General features: G+C 47.2%; 7 protein-coding genes across 7 annotated transcripts; 5 read left to right on the forward strand and 2 right to left on the reverse strand.

Moving 5' to 3' along the window:
• SEC6 (SNARE-binding exocyst subunit SEC6) lies at positions 1 to 2,592 on the forward strand. The gene has a single exon (XM_020215655.1). The coding sequence runs from the start codon at positions 138 to 140 to the stop codon at positions 2,481 to 2,483; it is 2,346 nt and encodes a 781-aa protein (XP_020068820.1). The 5' UTR covers positions 1 to 137; the 3' UTR covers positions 2,484 to 2,592.
• On the reverse strand, positions 2,520 to 3,004 carry CYBJADRAFT_27864 (uncharacterized protein). Its single transcript, XM_020217624.1, has 2 exons — positions 2,903 to 3,004; positions 2,520 to 2,844 (listed from the first exon to the last, which is right to left on the reverse strand). Exons 1-2 carry the CDS (start codon positions 2,909 to 2,911, stop codon positions 2,557 to 2,559), a joined length of 297 nt encoding a protein of 98 aa, XP_020068821.1. The 5' UTR covers positions 2,912 to 3,004; the 3' UTR covers positions 2,520 to 2,556.
• A 948-nt stretch (positions 3,005 to 3,952) lies between these two features.
• On the forward strand, positions 3,953 to 6,725 carry CYBJADRAFT_191672 (ribonucleoside-diphosphate reductase large subunit). The gene has a single exon (XM_020217410.1). The coding sequence runs from the start codon at positions 4,030 to 4,032 to the stop codon at positions 6,652 to 6,654; it is 2,625 nt and encodes an 874-aa protein (XP_020068822.1). The 5' UTR covers positions 3,953 to 4,029; the 3' UTR covers positions 6,655 to 6,725.
• Positions 6,726 to 6,853: 128 nt separating this feature from the next.
• Positions 6,854 to 8,803, forward strand: CYBJADRAFT_27884 (uncharacterized protein). The gene is made up of 2 exons (XM_020217625.1): positions 6,854 to 7,438; positions 7,496 to 8,803. The coding sequence occupies exons 1-2, from the start codon at positions 6,954 to 6,956 to the stop codon at positions 8,715 to 8,717; spliced, it is 1,707 nt and encodes a 568-aa protein (XP_020068823.1). The 5' UTR covers positions 6,854 to 6,953; the 3' UTR covers positions 8,718 to 8,803.
• CYBJADRAFT_27885 (uncharacterized protein) lies at positions 8,804 to 11,215 on the reverse strand. The gene has a single exon (XM_020217626.1). It carries the CDS (start codon positions 11,062 to 11,064, stop codon positions 8,890 to 8,892), a length of 2,175 nt encoding a protein of 724 aa, XP_020068824.1. The 5' UTR covers positions 11,065 to 11,215; the 3' UTR covers positions 8,804 to 8,889.
• CYBJADRAFT_169138 (uncharacterized protein) lies at positions 11,202 to 11,432 on the forward strand (the record flags this gene model as incomplete). The annotated part of the gene is made up of 1 exon (XM_020215656.1): positions 11,202 to 11,432. A coding segment is annotated over one exon (231 nt), but the record flags the coding sequence as incomplete, so codon positions are not given.
• A 4,177-nt stretch (positions 11,433 to 15,609) lies between these two features.
• CYBJADRAFT_110469 (C2H2-type zinc finger protein) lies at positions 15,610 to 15,801 on the forward strand (the record flags this gene model as incomplete). The annotated part of the gene is made up of 1 exon (XM_020212075.1): positions 15,610 to 15,801. A coding segment is annotated over one exon (192 nt), but the record flags the coding sequence as incomplete, so codon positions are not given.
• Between the last annotated feature and the right edge of the window lie 71 nt (positions 15,802 to 15,872).

Genomic DNA, 15,872 nt, shown 5'->3' on the forward strand with positions numbered 1-15,872 from the left:
AAGAAAACCCACCGCAGGGGAAAAACAACAGACAAACACACTATGCGATCCCCTAGCAGATTTACTCCCTTGAAGTGTAAACAAGACAATAACAACCCTTTGGCGGTACCACGGAGAAAGGAGGGCGGCGCTTAAAGATGACAACATTCTCATCCACGGCGCTCAGGAACTTATCGCAGCTGCTTCGGACAGAGGACGATCTCGATAAGGTTGAGTCTCTGAAAGAACAGCTCATCAAGGAGAAGACCGCTATAGATGTGCAGCTCAAGTCGCATACGCAGACCCAGCTGGATAGGATGCTGGAGAGCATGAACTCTCTGACGATGTGTCAGGATGATGTGAAGACGTTGAAAGAGAACGTTGAGCAGCTTGACTCGATCGCTGTCAACAGCTTTGGTGCGATTAGCCGCTATGAGCTGATCAACAAGATCTCGAGGGTGCACGAGGTGTTCACGCAGAGTACAAGGATTGCCGATAAGGTGGCTTCGTTCCACGATGAGCTCAAGGAAATCGACGATATGATCGAAGCTGAGAACTATAACGACATCGACATTGATTCCGAGGTGCCATCTTTGCTATTGATTCATTGGAGATTGAACAAATTTAGAGACTTTCAAGACCAAATCGTGGAGTTGAGTTTGAGATCTAGTGATGATGCACGGTTCACGGTTAAAAGATTGACGTCCAAGACCCAGTTCACGGTGAAGAAGTGGGATACGCTATTGGAGAACATCATTTCAGGGTTGGTTGAGAGCGTCAAGGTTGGTAACCACGGACTCGTTGTGCGGTTTGCCAAAATCATTGAGTATGAAGAGAGACATGACGCTAGAATATCGACGATCAAGGAAGTGTTACAGAAGAACGAAGCAGATGTGCATGCTGGTCTTTTCCAACAAATCGTCAAGGGCTCTCTACAACATCGTGTTTATTCAAGGGATTACAAACAATTCTTCCTGACGAAGCTGAAAGAAAACGTTCATGAAACTTTCCACAACTGTTGGGAGACATTTGCACATAGTAACAACATCTTTGAGATCTTGGATAACTTTGACTGGGTGTTCCAAGATCTCTCGTGTGTTCAACAGGAATTGAGCAAACTTGTACCTCCAAAATGGGATATCTTCAAAACTTACTACGATATCTACTACGCAGAACTTCACCTTTTGATAACAAGATTGATTGAATCCGAACCTGAAACTGCATTCATCATCGATATCCTGGACTTTGACAACAAATTCCAGGAGATTATGGTGAATGAGTTCAAATTCAAAAAATCTGAGGTTGAAAGTATCATAGGTGAAGTTGAAAAGGAACAATTGTTCAAAGATTACCTTAACCTATTGGTTATGATGATTACTGGTTGGATGACAAACCTTTCAAACACTGAACAAGACGTGTTTAGAAACCGTATCACTGCTCCTGAAACCGATTCTGAAAAGCTGTACTTGTTGGAAGGTACCAAAATTGTGTTCCAAATGTTCACTCAACAGTGCGATGCAGCTTCTGGCTCTGGACAAGGTAAGATCTTGGCAGGTGCAATTAAAGAGTTCTCAACATTGCTGATTAAGAGACAACAAGGATGGAGTGAGCTCGTGAAGAGCGAAGTGCATAGGCTGCTCTTGTCTAACAACCCAGAACTAAGACCACCACCAAAGCTCGAAGGTGAAATAGTTGATGATTCAGTTCCACCTGGTTTAATAGAATATTTGACTGCATTGGCAAATGATCAAATGAGAGGTGCAGATTACACGGAAGCCATTTCGAGTAAATACGGTTCGATGGTTAGTAAAAAATACTCATCGCAGATTCATGAAGATTTAGAAAATGTCATTGATGGCTTTGCGAACTTGGCTAAGGAATGTTGTGATGCTCTTATAGTTATGATCTTTGACGATTTGAAAGTTGTCATGAGAAAGATCTTCACAAAAGAATGGCTCAACTCCACTTTTGCTCAACAAATAGCTGATACTTTACTGGAGTATTTGGGAGATTTGAAGCACTCTATGAACTCATACCTTTTTGAAATTCTTTGCGAAGAAGTTGTGGAAGAAACTTTGTTAAAGTATTTGGACAACTTGAACAGCGATGTGAAATTCCCAAAGGATCCAGAGAGATTCTTGGGTGCTGTTAAGCGTGATTTTGAAACTTTCTACAAGTTATTCATCCAATTTCTTTCTCAAGATGTTATTGAGGAGAAATTCAAAATTGTGGAACACTTTATGGACCTGGCTACAGAACAAGACCTGGACCAGATTGCCACCATTTGGGGCTCCACTGTTCAATCTTTCAACGATATCAAGATTGAGTTTTTATCTGCTGTGTTGAAGGCTAGACCGGACGTTGATCATGCAGACGCAAAGTTGGTTGTGCCAAAGGCCAAGGAAGTACAGCAGAGATATCTTACCGACCACCAGTTTGAACTTGCTCAGTCGTTTATGGGCCGTTTCAACTTGAGCAAAAAACTCAAGAAGGATTACTTGTGATTCTACACCATACATAGATGAAAACAAAGACATATATAATGAATCGCACGACATGAATAGTCCATACTCTTTGTTAAAGCTTTATATACGAAACGTTGACTATTATGGTTCCATTCTCAACGGTTTGTTTCACGGTGTAGTTACCATCATTCTTCTCGTCCCATAGAAACCCTAACGAATGTTTGTTGTATGCTTGAGTGTCATTAGATATCAATGTCGCACTCACAATCAGCTTGTAGTCCAAGGTTTTAGGCTTTAGCTCTGTGAGGATGTAGGTGATGAGAGCCTGGGTATCGGTATAATCGTTGTTTGATGACAGAAAAGACGTCACTAGGGATTCAACCTCAGATTGTGAAAATGGCTATATGGTTGTCGTCAGTAAGCGGGCTTCCTAGCAGTTGGTATAAACAAGCACATACAGCTGGCATGGTTTATGGGTGTAGAATAGCGTTTTCCATGAACAGAGGAACCACTTGAACGCGATTGATGAACCTCATAAGGGGACACTTCAAGAGCTCATGGGGCCTATTAATCGGTACGCGACACACTCAAACATTTGTCTCTGCCTTCCCACCCCCAAGATTTCCTGATTGTCCGGGTAACAGAAGTGTAAACAAACCAAAGTCTTGGGCATTTCGGTACGAACACACCCTAGCGCCTCAACCATTTTCTGTTAGGGTAAAGATGGCCCAATGGCTTACAACGGGGACAAAGGGTGTGCAACACCACAGTGATTATTACAGTGACAACTTCTACGCTATGGTGCATAACATCTGATATCCGCCACCACCATTTCCAGGAGCTTCAATAAGAAAAAAGGAAAGATAAACACCCAAAACCTAAGCATATAATTTCGCAAATTTGCAGTGCCAAAAGAGAAGATGCTACCCGCATTCTTTTGACGCTATTTTTCCTTTTTTGGCGTTCCATTGCTCAAAGACGCGTCATGTTTCGTTTCACTTGATTACATCGCTATGGCAATTTCCAGCAAATAGGGTACTGTTTCTCTGTTAAAGCCCTGGAGAAAACAGGCAAAGGCAATTACCCTCGTTCGTGATTCCATTACTCAGAGACAGAAACGCTACCACATCCATTGCGTCCAATGTAAGGAAGCTTCGATGCGCCAAAGAAAAAGCGCAAACAGAGGTGTTTTCATTCTGCCAGGACGCTGATCCCAAGCGTAAATGCCACCCGCAAGTCTCTCAAAGCGGATAGCTTCGTGTCGTTTTCGTGTCGTTTTCGTGTTGTTTTCGTGTTCCAAGCCCGATGCGGGTGAATTTGGCGTGTATCGTTCTGGTTCTGTTTGTTTTTGTTTACGCGAGCCAGCCAATCAGAGCCGACTGCGACGCGAACCAGACGCGAAACAACGCGTCGTGCCGCTGACAAAAGCACCAACCTTTTTGGATATATATAAACATCCGCGTCCGCTTTTGGATATATATAAACATCCGCGTCCGCTGTTTTCCTCTTTCCCTCTCCTCTCTTCTCTCTCTTTTGCTGTGAATAGCAAGCATACACACACACAGACAACAGACTAATACTTACGATGTATGTTTACAAGAGAGATGGGCGCAGAGAGCCTGTCAAGTTCGACAAGATCACGGCGAGAATCTCGAGACTCTGCTACGGGTTGGACCCACAGCACGTCGATGCCGTGAAGATTACACAGAGAATCATCTCTGGTGTCTATGAAGGTGTGACCACCATCGAGCTCGATAACTTGGCTGCTGAGACATGTGCCTATATGACCACTGTCCACCCAGACTATGCTACACTTGCTGCCAGAATCGCCATCTCCAACTTGCACAAACAAACCACGAAGCAATTCAGCGTTGTGATTGAAGAGTTGTACAACTATATCAACCCAAAGACCAATTTGCACGCGCCAATGGTGTCTAAGGAGACTTATGATATTGTCCAAGAGTTCAAGGATGAGTTGAACTCTGCCATTGTCTACGACAGAGACTTCAACTACAACTACTTTGGTTTCAAGACATTGGAGAGATCCTACTTGCTCAGAGTGAACGGCAAAGTTGCCGAGCGTCCACAGCACTTGGTGATGCGTGTGGCCATCGGTATCCACGGTAGAGATATGAAGTCCGTGATTGAAACTTACAACCTGATGTCTGAACGTTACTTCACACACGCTTCTCCAACTTTGTTCAATGCTGGTACTCCAAGCCCACAGATGTCCTCTTGTTTCCTCGTTGCTATGAAGGAAGACTCCATCGAAGGTATCTACGACACCTTGAAGCAATGTGCCTTGATCTCTAAGACCGCTGGTGGTATCGGTTTGCACATTCACAACATCAGAAGTACAGGGTCCTACATCGCTGGTACCAACGGTACCTCTAATGGTTTGATTCCTATGGTCCGTGTCTTTAATAACACTGCAAGATACGTCGACCAAGGTGGTAACAAGAGACCAGGTGCATTTGCCTTGTACCTGGAGCCATGGCACGCAGATATCTTTGATTTCATCGATATCAGAAAGAACCACGGTAAGGAAGAGATCAGAGCTCGTGATTTGTTCCCAGCCTTGTGGATTCCAGATCTGTTCATGAAGCGTGTTGAACAGAACGGTGAATGGACTTTATTCTCTCCAAATGAGGCTACTGGCTTGGCTGATGCATATGGTGATGAATTTGAAGCATTGTATACAAAGTACGAACAAGAAGGTAAAGGAAGAAAGACTGTGAAGGCTCAAAAGCTCTGGTATGCGATCTTGGAGGCACAGACTGAAACTGGTACACCATTCATGCTTTATAAAGATGCTTGTAACAAAAAGTCCAATCAGAAGAACTTGGGTATCATCAAGTCTTCGAACTTGTGTTGTGAGATTGTCGAGTACTCTTCTCCAGACGAGGTTGCTGTTTGTAACTTGGCATCCATTGCCCTTCCAGCTTTCATTGAGAAGTCGGTTGATGGTTTGACCCAAACTTATAACTTCCAAAAGTTGCACGATATTGCCAAGGTGCTTACAAAGAACTTGAACAGAATCATCGACAGAAATTACTACCCAGTTCCAGAAGCTCGTGCTTCTAACATGAGAAACAGACCAATTGCCCTTGGTGTCCAAGGCCTTGCGGATGCCTTCATGATGTTACGTATGCCTTTTGAGTCTGATGCTGCTAAAGAGTTGAACATCCAAATCTTTGAAACTATCTACCACGGAGCTGTCGAGGCCTCTGTTGAGTTGGCTCAAGCTGAAGGTGCCTACGAATCCTTCCCAGGCTCTCCAGCTTCTCAGGGCCAATTGCAATTTGACCTCTGGGGTCGTAAGCCAACTGACTTGTGGGATTGGGACTCATTGAAGGCTGACATTTCCAAGTATGGTATGAGAAACTCTCTTTTGGTTGCACCAATGCCAACTGCCTCTACATCTCAAATCTTGGGTTACAACGAATGTTTTGAGCCATACACTTCTAATATCTACTCTCGTCGTGTTCTTGCCGGTGAATTCCAGATTGTGAACCCATACTTGCTGCGTGATTTGGTTGACTTGGGTATCTGGGATGACGCAATGAAGAACCACATCATATCCGACAACGGTTCCATCCAAAACTTGCCAAACATTCCAAAGCAATTGAAGGACTTGTACAAGACCGTATGGGAAATCTCTCAAAAGACCATCATTGATATGGCTGCCGATCGTGCTGCTTACATCGACCAATCTCAATCTTTGAACATTCATATCAGAGCCCCAACCATGGGTAAACTCACGTCGATGCACTTCTACGGCTGGAAGAAGGGCTTGAAGACCGGTATGTACTACTTGAGAACACAAGCCGCATCTGCTGCTATTCAATTCACAGTCGATGCCTCTGTCGCTGCCAACGCTGCTTTGAACAAGGTTGACATGGCGAAGTTGAAGCGTGCCCAGTACATTGCACCAAACACATCTCACATTCCAAGCTCCCGGGAATCAAGCGTCAGCGCTGCTGATATCGACACCACAACCACATCTGTTGCCTCTCTCACAATAGAGAATGACGATAAGCCACTGCCGGTTCCAGTTCCTGCTGCTGAGCCAAAAGAAGCTGAGCCTGCTGCTGCTGCTGCTGCTGCTGCCTCCACAACCTCTGATGAGACTGACGCTGACATCTTCAGTTCAAAGGTCATTGCGTGTGCCATCAACAACCCTGAGGCCTGCGAGATGTGTTCCGGCTGATCACAACACGCTGCTTCTGGAGGGTTCTTTCGTTAACGGTTTTGTTCTTAATAGATGAATTTGCTTTATATATAATTCAATTGTCTTCGTAGCCTGCTGTGTCTTATTCCCGCAAATCCCGCTAAAGCCGAGATGCCCCTTGTCCACGACGATGCCGAGCTCTCTACAGAAACATGGGTGAGAACCAATTCTTTAGCTGTTGAGCTGGTTTGGCCTTTGACACTTCAACCAATTCTGTCATTGATTGCACGTCTCGCTTGTTGTTGTTGTGTGTGCGTCCTCCATCTTAACGTCGAACAATGGATGAAGAAGCATTGGGCTCGCCTCTCTTAGGGCCTGCCGGCTTCCACGAGAGCCCATCTCGTAGATCGTTATGGGATTGGTTGAACGGTCCGCCAGTCCCCAGTGATGATCCTCCAAGGGTAACGAATACACTGCTTGTGCCCCTGGAGCTGTTTCCAAGCCAGCTGAAGATGAGGTACCCATATCGAATCCGAGCACTGTTCCTGTGTGCCTATATCGTGATCTGGTTCATGATGAACTATGCCATTATGTACCCTCATCTGATTCGAGGACCACATCTTGACGACGAGCGTATTGTGACGTTGAGCTGTACAGGCGATGGCTACTTCTGGCGTGGTAAGAACCAGGCCTGTGGGCTGCTGGGGAGAGACTGTGTGCCCGAGAGAGGCGAAGAGGTCATCATCAAGTGCCCTGCGCTCTGTGATAGAGGCTGGTCGTACGCTGCGAGACCCGTGGGCACTGAAATGGTGAAATATAGGCAGTATGTCATTGGTGGTGGTGAGTCCAGTGAAAAGTCACCCTTGACTAACCCGTATAGAGGAGACTCGTATCCGTGCTCGAGTGCTGTTCATGGAGGTGTGCTTTCGCCTTTCTCTGGAGGATGTGTTAAGATCAAATTCACGGGCGTGGGACTCTCATTTGAATCCAAGAAGGGGCCTCATGGCACCAATTGGTCTGTTGGCTTCCCTTCTTTCTTCCCAAGTAGTTTTGTCTTTGAGCCGTTGAATGAGTCGATTTCCGGGTGCCACGATCCAAGGTTTATCATCCTCATCCTCAACATTCTACTCGGTGCTCCAGTGATGTACTTGGCTGGTGGCCTTGTTGGATACTGGACATCCTTGGTGGCTGGTTTCTGGACCATCTTGCTCGTTCTAGACCCTCCGTTCATCGTGAACTCAGACGAGGACACTGCACAGCTCATCTCCAATGGCTTTGCTAAGTTCTTGCCTCTCTGTTTCGTTCTACATGTTCTTTGGACTGCTGGCTGTAAACGGACGCTAACAGATGGCAGTCCATTGGCCAAGCTTCTCCTGTGGTATCCTCTGTTCTGGGTTGGCAGTGCCAACGTCATCACCTTTGATCGCATTCCAATTGACAGAATGCGAATCGACGACATCAAGCAGATGCCAGGCTCAGTGCTGGCCATCATCGTCGTCATCCCCCTGATCATCGCATGTGTTGCTCTCCAGGCTTTCCAGATATGGAAGGCTGGCAAGCTCATCAAGTACGCAAAGGCCTACGTGACGATCATTGTGGGCCTCGCAGTGCTATCAACGCTTCCGAACCTGGGCCTTAGAATCCACCACTATATGATTGGAATGCTGTTGGTGCCTGGAACAGGCACCAGAGGCATCACCGCATACCCTCTACAGGGCCTTTTACTGGGGCTTCTACTATCAGGAGTCGCTAGATGGGACTTCGCCTCCGTTGTGGAGACTGAGGTGAGCCTACTGCGTGGTGAAGCCGGTACATCTTCAGCTCCACCACCAGGGTTCCAGTTCAACGGAACACACGTTCTATGGGACGTACCAGAGCATCCACCAAGCAACTTGCCAGGCTACTCGTTAATCGTGAACGACGTTGAGTTCTGGGTTGGCGAAGACACCAGCTTCAATGTTGAGAGATTCCTCAAGCATGCGGATGTGGTGTTCTTCCGTGTTGCTCTGAGTGCGTTACACGGTGATGATAGAGGTGATTATACACGAGCTGCCACTATCATCAATGGAACATGGATTCCACCAGAGGATGGTGTGAGTTGAAGCTGAGCATGGCTGTTTGACGGTGAGCTAGGGGACCGTTGATAGCGAATATTGGTAGCGAATATTGATAGCAAATATTGGTAGCGAATATCGATAGCAAGGACGAAGAGATGATGTTTTTATGTAAAACTAAGGGAATTTTAAATACAATGCACTGCTTTTTGTTTGCTGTTCACTGACGTGGTAATGTACTGTGTCCATTCAGGTTTGAACTGCTGAAGTTATTTGGGTGGTTAGTAGTACTTGCTGGAACATGGCCACCACTAGCGGAGCGAGGAGCTACTGGAATCGTAGCGTAGTTTGGAGAAGCACCCAAGGCAGCTGATAAGGGCATCGATGATTTCCTGTTCTTCCTTGAGGTTGGTTTGAACTGATGGGATGATAAATCGGCTGGGATTCCCGTGTAGATATCTGTTGTTGTCGCACGACGTGGGAACCCAGGTTGTTGTAGTTGCTGTGGCTGTTGCTGATGCTGATGCTGTTGCTGGGGAGGCTGCTGCTGTTGTTGTTGTTGTTGTTGTAAATGAAGGTGAAGTTGTTGTGAACTGTGCTGGTGCTGCAACGGGTGATGTTGAGCATGTGGCTGATGATGCTGCGGAGGCTGTTGAGGCCTCATCTTTGGCATCACAGGTGCTTGTAGTTGTTGAGGAAATCTATTATGCTGTTGCAAATTGAACTGGGATAGCTTCCGATTCAACTCTTGTTCCTTTGACGCCAAAGCAGCCTCCTTCTTGTGCAATTCTATCTCCCTTGCTGACAAGTCGCCGCCATTTAATATTGGAGATTGCGAACCTGAAGACGATGAATGTGGGAGAGGCGGAGGCGGGCCTTGTGGAATTGCTGGTGATGGAGGCTGTACAGGATCCATAGATGCGGATATTAAGGCAACATCTGTCAAATCACGTAGATCGGGAGTGCCATTGTCGGAAACGTCTGCACTTCTTTGGACAAATGTCGAAGTAGAGACTGGAGTGACTTCATAGGTTGAAGAAGCCGGTGTTGAAGTCTTGACTTCATTTTTAGCTCTTAACAATTCCACCTGGTGATGTTGAGCTTGTTGTTCCAGTTTATTGATTTGTAACTTCAACTGCTGAATCTGCTGTTCTGAAGATGATAGCAATCTCGACTTATTCTGGTACGCCTGTTGCAACTGTTGATGTTCACCTCTTAACGAATCTACCGAAGACAATGATCTTTCACGCTCATCCAATCTCAGCTGGAGTTGTTCATTCTGTTTCAACAACGTCTTATATTCGGAAGCGTGTTGAGCCAACGAATTCTTCATCTTATTCAATTCATTCTTCAGCTCAGAATCGTTGACACCATCGTTTCTCTTGAAGAACAGCGACGGCTTGGTGTTGAACTTGTTAAACTCACAGATGGTTGCATACAGGAACTCCAGGTATGGAGTCTTGATGCTATGGTCATCTGCCAATAGAATAGGCTGTAGCAAGAGCATATCGACTTGTAAGTCATTCTTGTGGTAGAAATTGTAAAACAACTCTGGCGAGTTCGCATACCTTGGCTTGGTATCTGTATTGGTCGAATCCTTATACCAAGAGCTCCACAACTTCAGCAAGCTGGACTCACTATCGTAGCCAGCTGGTAATTTACAACCCATGGTCTTCGCCACGGTAATCATCTCGGTAATCAACCCACTCAGGAGTGGTTTGGCCAAGATCTGGTTCGTCAACAGCTGTGGCACCGGCTCTTCAAACATTATCAACAGTGGGTCAAAGCATATACGCGGAAGAGCCAACTTCCACTGCTCAACCAAGAACTCCAAATGCGTCTGTTTGGTGATCACCTCAACCGAGTCAACCTTCAGCAGCGTTGCCAACGCGTTCAGGTCCGTCTGTAGTCTCTGCGGGTACTTGGCATTCAGCGTACCCGACTGTCCTATAAAGATCTTCTTCTCGCCCTTCATGGCAAACTCGTTTCTCGTTCCAAGCGAGCGCACATCCAGCGGTGTCATGAGAGAGAACACAGGAGGCTTCTGGGTCAAGCAGTTCTTCACAAAGGGCTCCAGATTGACAAACCCGGTGGACTCCACGAGAACAATCGTCGTCTTGCCGAGATACGGTGCCAATTGCGCAGACAGCGTTGACATCTGTTGCAACGAGCCAGCACTTATAATCACAACGTCGAACTCCACCTTCGCCACGTTGTCCAGCGAGTTGTGGATGAACTGCGGGTCGAAATAGTCATCGTTCAGCTTCACCTTCTCGTTGATCGCCAGCGTGCTGTTCACCAGGTGGATCGTGAACTTGTCGGTTCTCTGGAATTGCAACGTGTAAAACAGCAACCTCGGGTTGTCGCCGACAGCCAATAACGTCAACGGCGTCATGATCGGGCAGCCAGCAGTGGGGGAGACGTGTTCAACCAGGCTTTGCCTCAGCAATAAAACGGATTCGATGAGCGGTGATGAAACGGGCTCACGGGCTCACGGGGACAAGCTGAGCAGGGAAAGCCAACCAAAAAAAGGCGCCTTCAGCGGTGGAAACGGGAGAGCACAGCACAACCGTGGAGATGGGCACACACGGGCAACTTCGCTCACAGCAAAGGCAGAGGAAGGGGGAAAGCGCAGCGGGAAAGGAACCAGTGGAAGCAATGGAAGTTATACCGCCACACAAGACACAGCGCTTAGTTCAAAAGGAAGACACAAGCAGCACTGGGCACAATGAGCACACTAACACACACAAGCAAACAAAATAAAACGGGCAGTGAAGAAGCGGCGGCTTGCGAATTGAGCGCTCGTCGTCGTGGAGAAACAGCGAGAGAAACAACGAGGGAAAAAGTACGAGAAATGGGCCTTTTCGCTGCGAAAAGTTGCTGTTGATCGAGAAATTTTCGTTGATTTGTGTGTGTTTTTGTGTGTTTTTCATGTATTTTCGTTCAAATCCGAAGGGGAAAAGTTTTTTTTGGCTTCTTTTGCAGCGTATTTTGTTTGTTTTTGGGCATTTGCCGGCCCGTTTTCACCAAGCGTTCCGAGTCTCCAGGGCGAAGAGTTGAGGAGTTTTGGTGTGAAATGGGGGTTGCGTGCAGTTTTAGCGGGGTTGCTTGGGCTGGTGGCCCCGTTGTTTAGGCTGGGTGGCTCTGTTGTTTAGGCTGGGCGGCTCTGTTGTTTAGGCTGGGTGGCTCTGTTGTTTAGGCTGGTGGCCCGTTACCGAGCCTAGCGGCCCAGCTCCTCCGCGTGGACAGCTGGTTTCGCCCGAGCGCACGCTCTGCGCTCTGCCCGTAACTTCATTGCTGGGCTGAGCTCGCGGTAAATACGGTGCTTGAGCGCATTAAATTTTGATGTTTGCCTTCAAACAATGCTTACGTCACGTACGCACGCGTACGTGTCAGAGCTCGTGAGTTCGCTGTGTGCTTCTCGCTACGCCGTCGTGGCTGCCAGCAGGCCCAGGTTGGAATCCCCCGGTTGTAGCGACGTTGTAATATATGTTTTATCAGCAATGGCCTCTGTGTGGCACGATGCTGTGCCCGGGTGCGAGTTGAGCCTATAGATCACGACAGTAGGATGGTCTTTAAGTCAGTGTAACAGTATAGGAAATGTAAGGTGAAAAGGGTGTTTCATAAGAGCTTGGAGGAGGGAATTCAATGGCTCGAAGAGGAACTCTGAAGCCATTGTAAAACACGCAAATCTCGATATCGCGTGATGCTACTAATTCTCCCGAATATAAAGAGAGCGTGCCGGAGCGTTGGTAAGAGCGTGGTGGTTTGACGAGGAAGTTCCATAGAAACATCCTTCATCAAATCGATGGTGTATTCGGGATTAATTCCGCAGGTTGAATCTCACGCTTGGAAGGCCTTCACGCCGCCAGCTCTCCAGCTGGTTTACATTTGCAGAACAATGGAGGTGTGGTTCCGCTGCTGCTCCATGGCGCACACGGGTGGCGTACTGTGAGATCTGTCTTGAGCGACGAGTACGGTTGCCAGTGCACACGTTTCCAGGGCCGTGTAGTGCTTTGTTATTGACGGAGACGAGCTGGAGCGTACACACGTAGAGGGTAGCGATACGCTTGGGATGAGCTTCTGGGAATCATTGTCGAGCGATGCGTTGGCATTGGTGGAATGCGAGCAAACTGAGCTCTGAAACAGCCAGTGGATCAGCGATGCACTGGGATGCATAGGCGTGTTTCAAGGCCACCGTCGGGTTGGCAGATCACAGCAGCGAATGTAGTTTTAGCCGAGATGTCAATTGAGCGATACTGGGAGTGTGTTGTATGGATATGTGGATTCCATGACGTGGTAGTAGGTGGTTGTACAGCGTTTCGGGTAGGCCTTTTTTCCCGTGAACCGCACGATAAACTACCGATACAGCCATTCCAATGGGTTGGAGCAGAGGTTGGAGCAGAGGTTAAAGCACATGCTAAAGCACAAATTCTATTGAAACTGAGAGGCTACGCTGGGTGCTTGAGACCCGAGGCATGTCTATCTCTCAGAGAACGGCCCTCACCACACGCCAGGCCCACTGAAATCCTTTTGGAAGCTGATTCCAGATAAGCCGACGTATGAAGCTCACGACAGTAAGTAGCCCAATATGGCATAAACCACACGCATTCTGGAGTTATCAAGACACCAGAAGCCCTGGCTACCAGTGTTCTGTCACCAAAATCAGCCTACATGAATATAAATACCGGCACTGGTGGGTCCCTTAAGGGCTCCTCCATAGCGACATATCCCAACTACGACTCAATTGGAAGGAAACGACATCTACACGGAGCAACAGTGTACTCAGGACCACACACGAGCTTCAGAACGTTCTCACAGACCACTCCAGACACCATCTCGGTGTCCATCGCGCTGAATCCTCGCAACAATGTGGTTCTCTGACACATCTGCACGCACATGCAAGGAATGTATATCAAAGCGATTGTCTATTGTTATAGCAGAACATTAACATAGATTAGGGTAGTACGATATGGCTCTGTAGCACCAATTAACACAGCAAAACATGTGTTGTTGAAGTATATATGCTTACAAGTTGTTTATATTAGCCAGGACTGGATACTTCTAATGTTTTTTCTCAACATCAGATATTTCACTCTTATATTAAATATTCAGAAAGGGAAAACAAGGTGTCTAATTTCCCCATAATATTATCCCAAACAATTCACGACAATGTGCTACTCAAGCAGCACAGCACTTAACCAACATTATATATCCAATATTCTATATCAACGCAGCAATTACACCTACAATTACAACAACCACTCGGTTCAATTGGCTCACTAACTCATACTTAACATCACAACAGCACCACCACCCAATTGGCCAATGAGAAGCCGCATCGAAGCCACGCAAAGTCCAAACACCCGGGAGGGAATGTGCTTTTCCCATCAAACAGCCATAAAACAGCCGCAGACTCACACGTCGTCTTTCCCTCCTCTGTCAATTTGCCCATCTCGGCAATCCCGACGCGTCGCGTCCCGTCAAGAAACACCCACCAAGGCCCAGGAATGATGATGTGCACACTCTCAGAACCAAAATGGACACACTAAACCACCCCAATTGGAAACACACAGCGTGGCCTAAGCACCAGTACCCTCCAAATAGCAGAAAAAACCCCATCATCAATGCTTTAAAACACCAACTTGTACCCAAATTCCTACTTCATTGCTGAAAAGTTTTCGCGTTTTTTTTCGCGTTTTTACCCAATTCGTACAGACGCGTCCCGATTGGGGTATGAGGAAAATTAACGCACACCATTTCTGGTCCGATTGGGCATGGAAATTACGAGCAGCTAAATTACACACAGTTTCCTTCTTCCTTCGTCCTCTTCTTTGCAATCTTTGCGAATACTCCTTGTCCTTTGTCCCCTTCCACCTCCCCTTCCACTCGCCAAAGGTCTATCTGCTACAACATGAGCTCACCACCTGCTATGCCATTCACTTCAATGCTGTCGTCGTCTCCGATGAAGGGGTTCAGCTATTACTTCCCGCAAGACCCAGAGACCGATTTCCTGTCTCCCGGTAACACTGGGCTATCGCATCTTGTCATTGGAGGACACAACGCTCCAGGGAGCGTTGCTGGTGAGTTCAGCGAGAACTATGAGGAGCTTGCTCTTCAGCAGCCGGTGAAGATCTCAGTTGATGCCATTTCCGAACAAGAGAACCTGTTCCCAGCAATGCACGCTTTCCACAACAACATTCCTCAATCGCAATCGCTGCAGTCGATGGACTCTGTGCCGTTCTTGTCAGCTTCGACCTCTGAGCAGTCCTTAGGCTCGGGCTCGTTCTACCAGACCCCGTCTAAGGTTCGAAGATTGAGTGCTACACTGACCCCAATGACTCAGATCTACGAAAGCCCTGAGCAGAGGAAGAACCCTTCGCCCGTATCGTCCACGAAGAACACCTTGAGAACACCAAGAATGAGACTGCACAAGCGTACGAAGAGTAGGCTCAGTCTCGATGCCAGTGGATGTGCAGCCATTGTTACAGAGAGGAAATCACCGGGGACTAATCCGTTCTACAACGCATTTGCTTCTCCAAACCAGTATACACCGCTACAGACTCCTCTGCGTGATCAGCTGGTGTCACCAAGCGTGACAATGACGAGCTCGTCCTCGTTGCAAAATATTCAACAGCATGCTCATTTCCCTCATTTTGTCCAGCCTCCACAGCCTTTGAGGTCGGTATCGATGCAATCATTGACACAGCAGCAACAGCAGCAACAACAGCATCATCTTCCACATCAGCCTCTCAGATCTGTGTCGATGAATGCAATCTCCACTGGACAGCACATGTCGTTGGGCATGCCATTCCCAGAATCACAGGCTGTACAGCATCACATGACGAGGTCGCAAAGCTCTGTGAATCTGGCTACTATCGCTGCTAGTGCAACACCACCTCCAGAGATCACCAAGTTCGACATCTTGGAGCCTCGTCGTAACAAGGCCTCCAAGATCCCATGTGATAAGAAGCAGCACGTCTGTCCACTGTGTGGAGGCGTGTTCCAAAGGCCTGAACATGTCAAGAGACACATGAGATCCCATTCGAGTGAGAAACCGTTTGAATGCGATGAGTGTGGGAAGAAGTTCAATAGGCCAGATAATCTGAGGGCTCATGGGAGAAAGATACACGGGAAACACCATTGATTGGCGTAGTATGAATACAAAAGACTTTTATCTTCTATTCTTCATAGTAGTTCATT

Source organism: Cyberlindnera jadinii, assembly GCF_001661405.1.
Source record: "Cyberlindnera jadinii NRRL Y-1542 unplaced genomic scaffold CYBJAscaffold_14, whole genome shotgun sequence".
Classification (NCBI taxonomy): domain Eukaryota; kingdom Fungi; phylum Ascomycota; class Saccharomycetes; order Phaffomycetales; family Wickerhamomycetaceae; genus Williopsis; species Williopsis jadinii.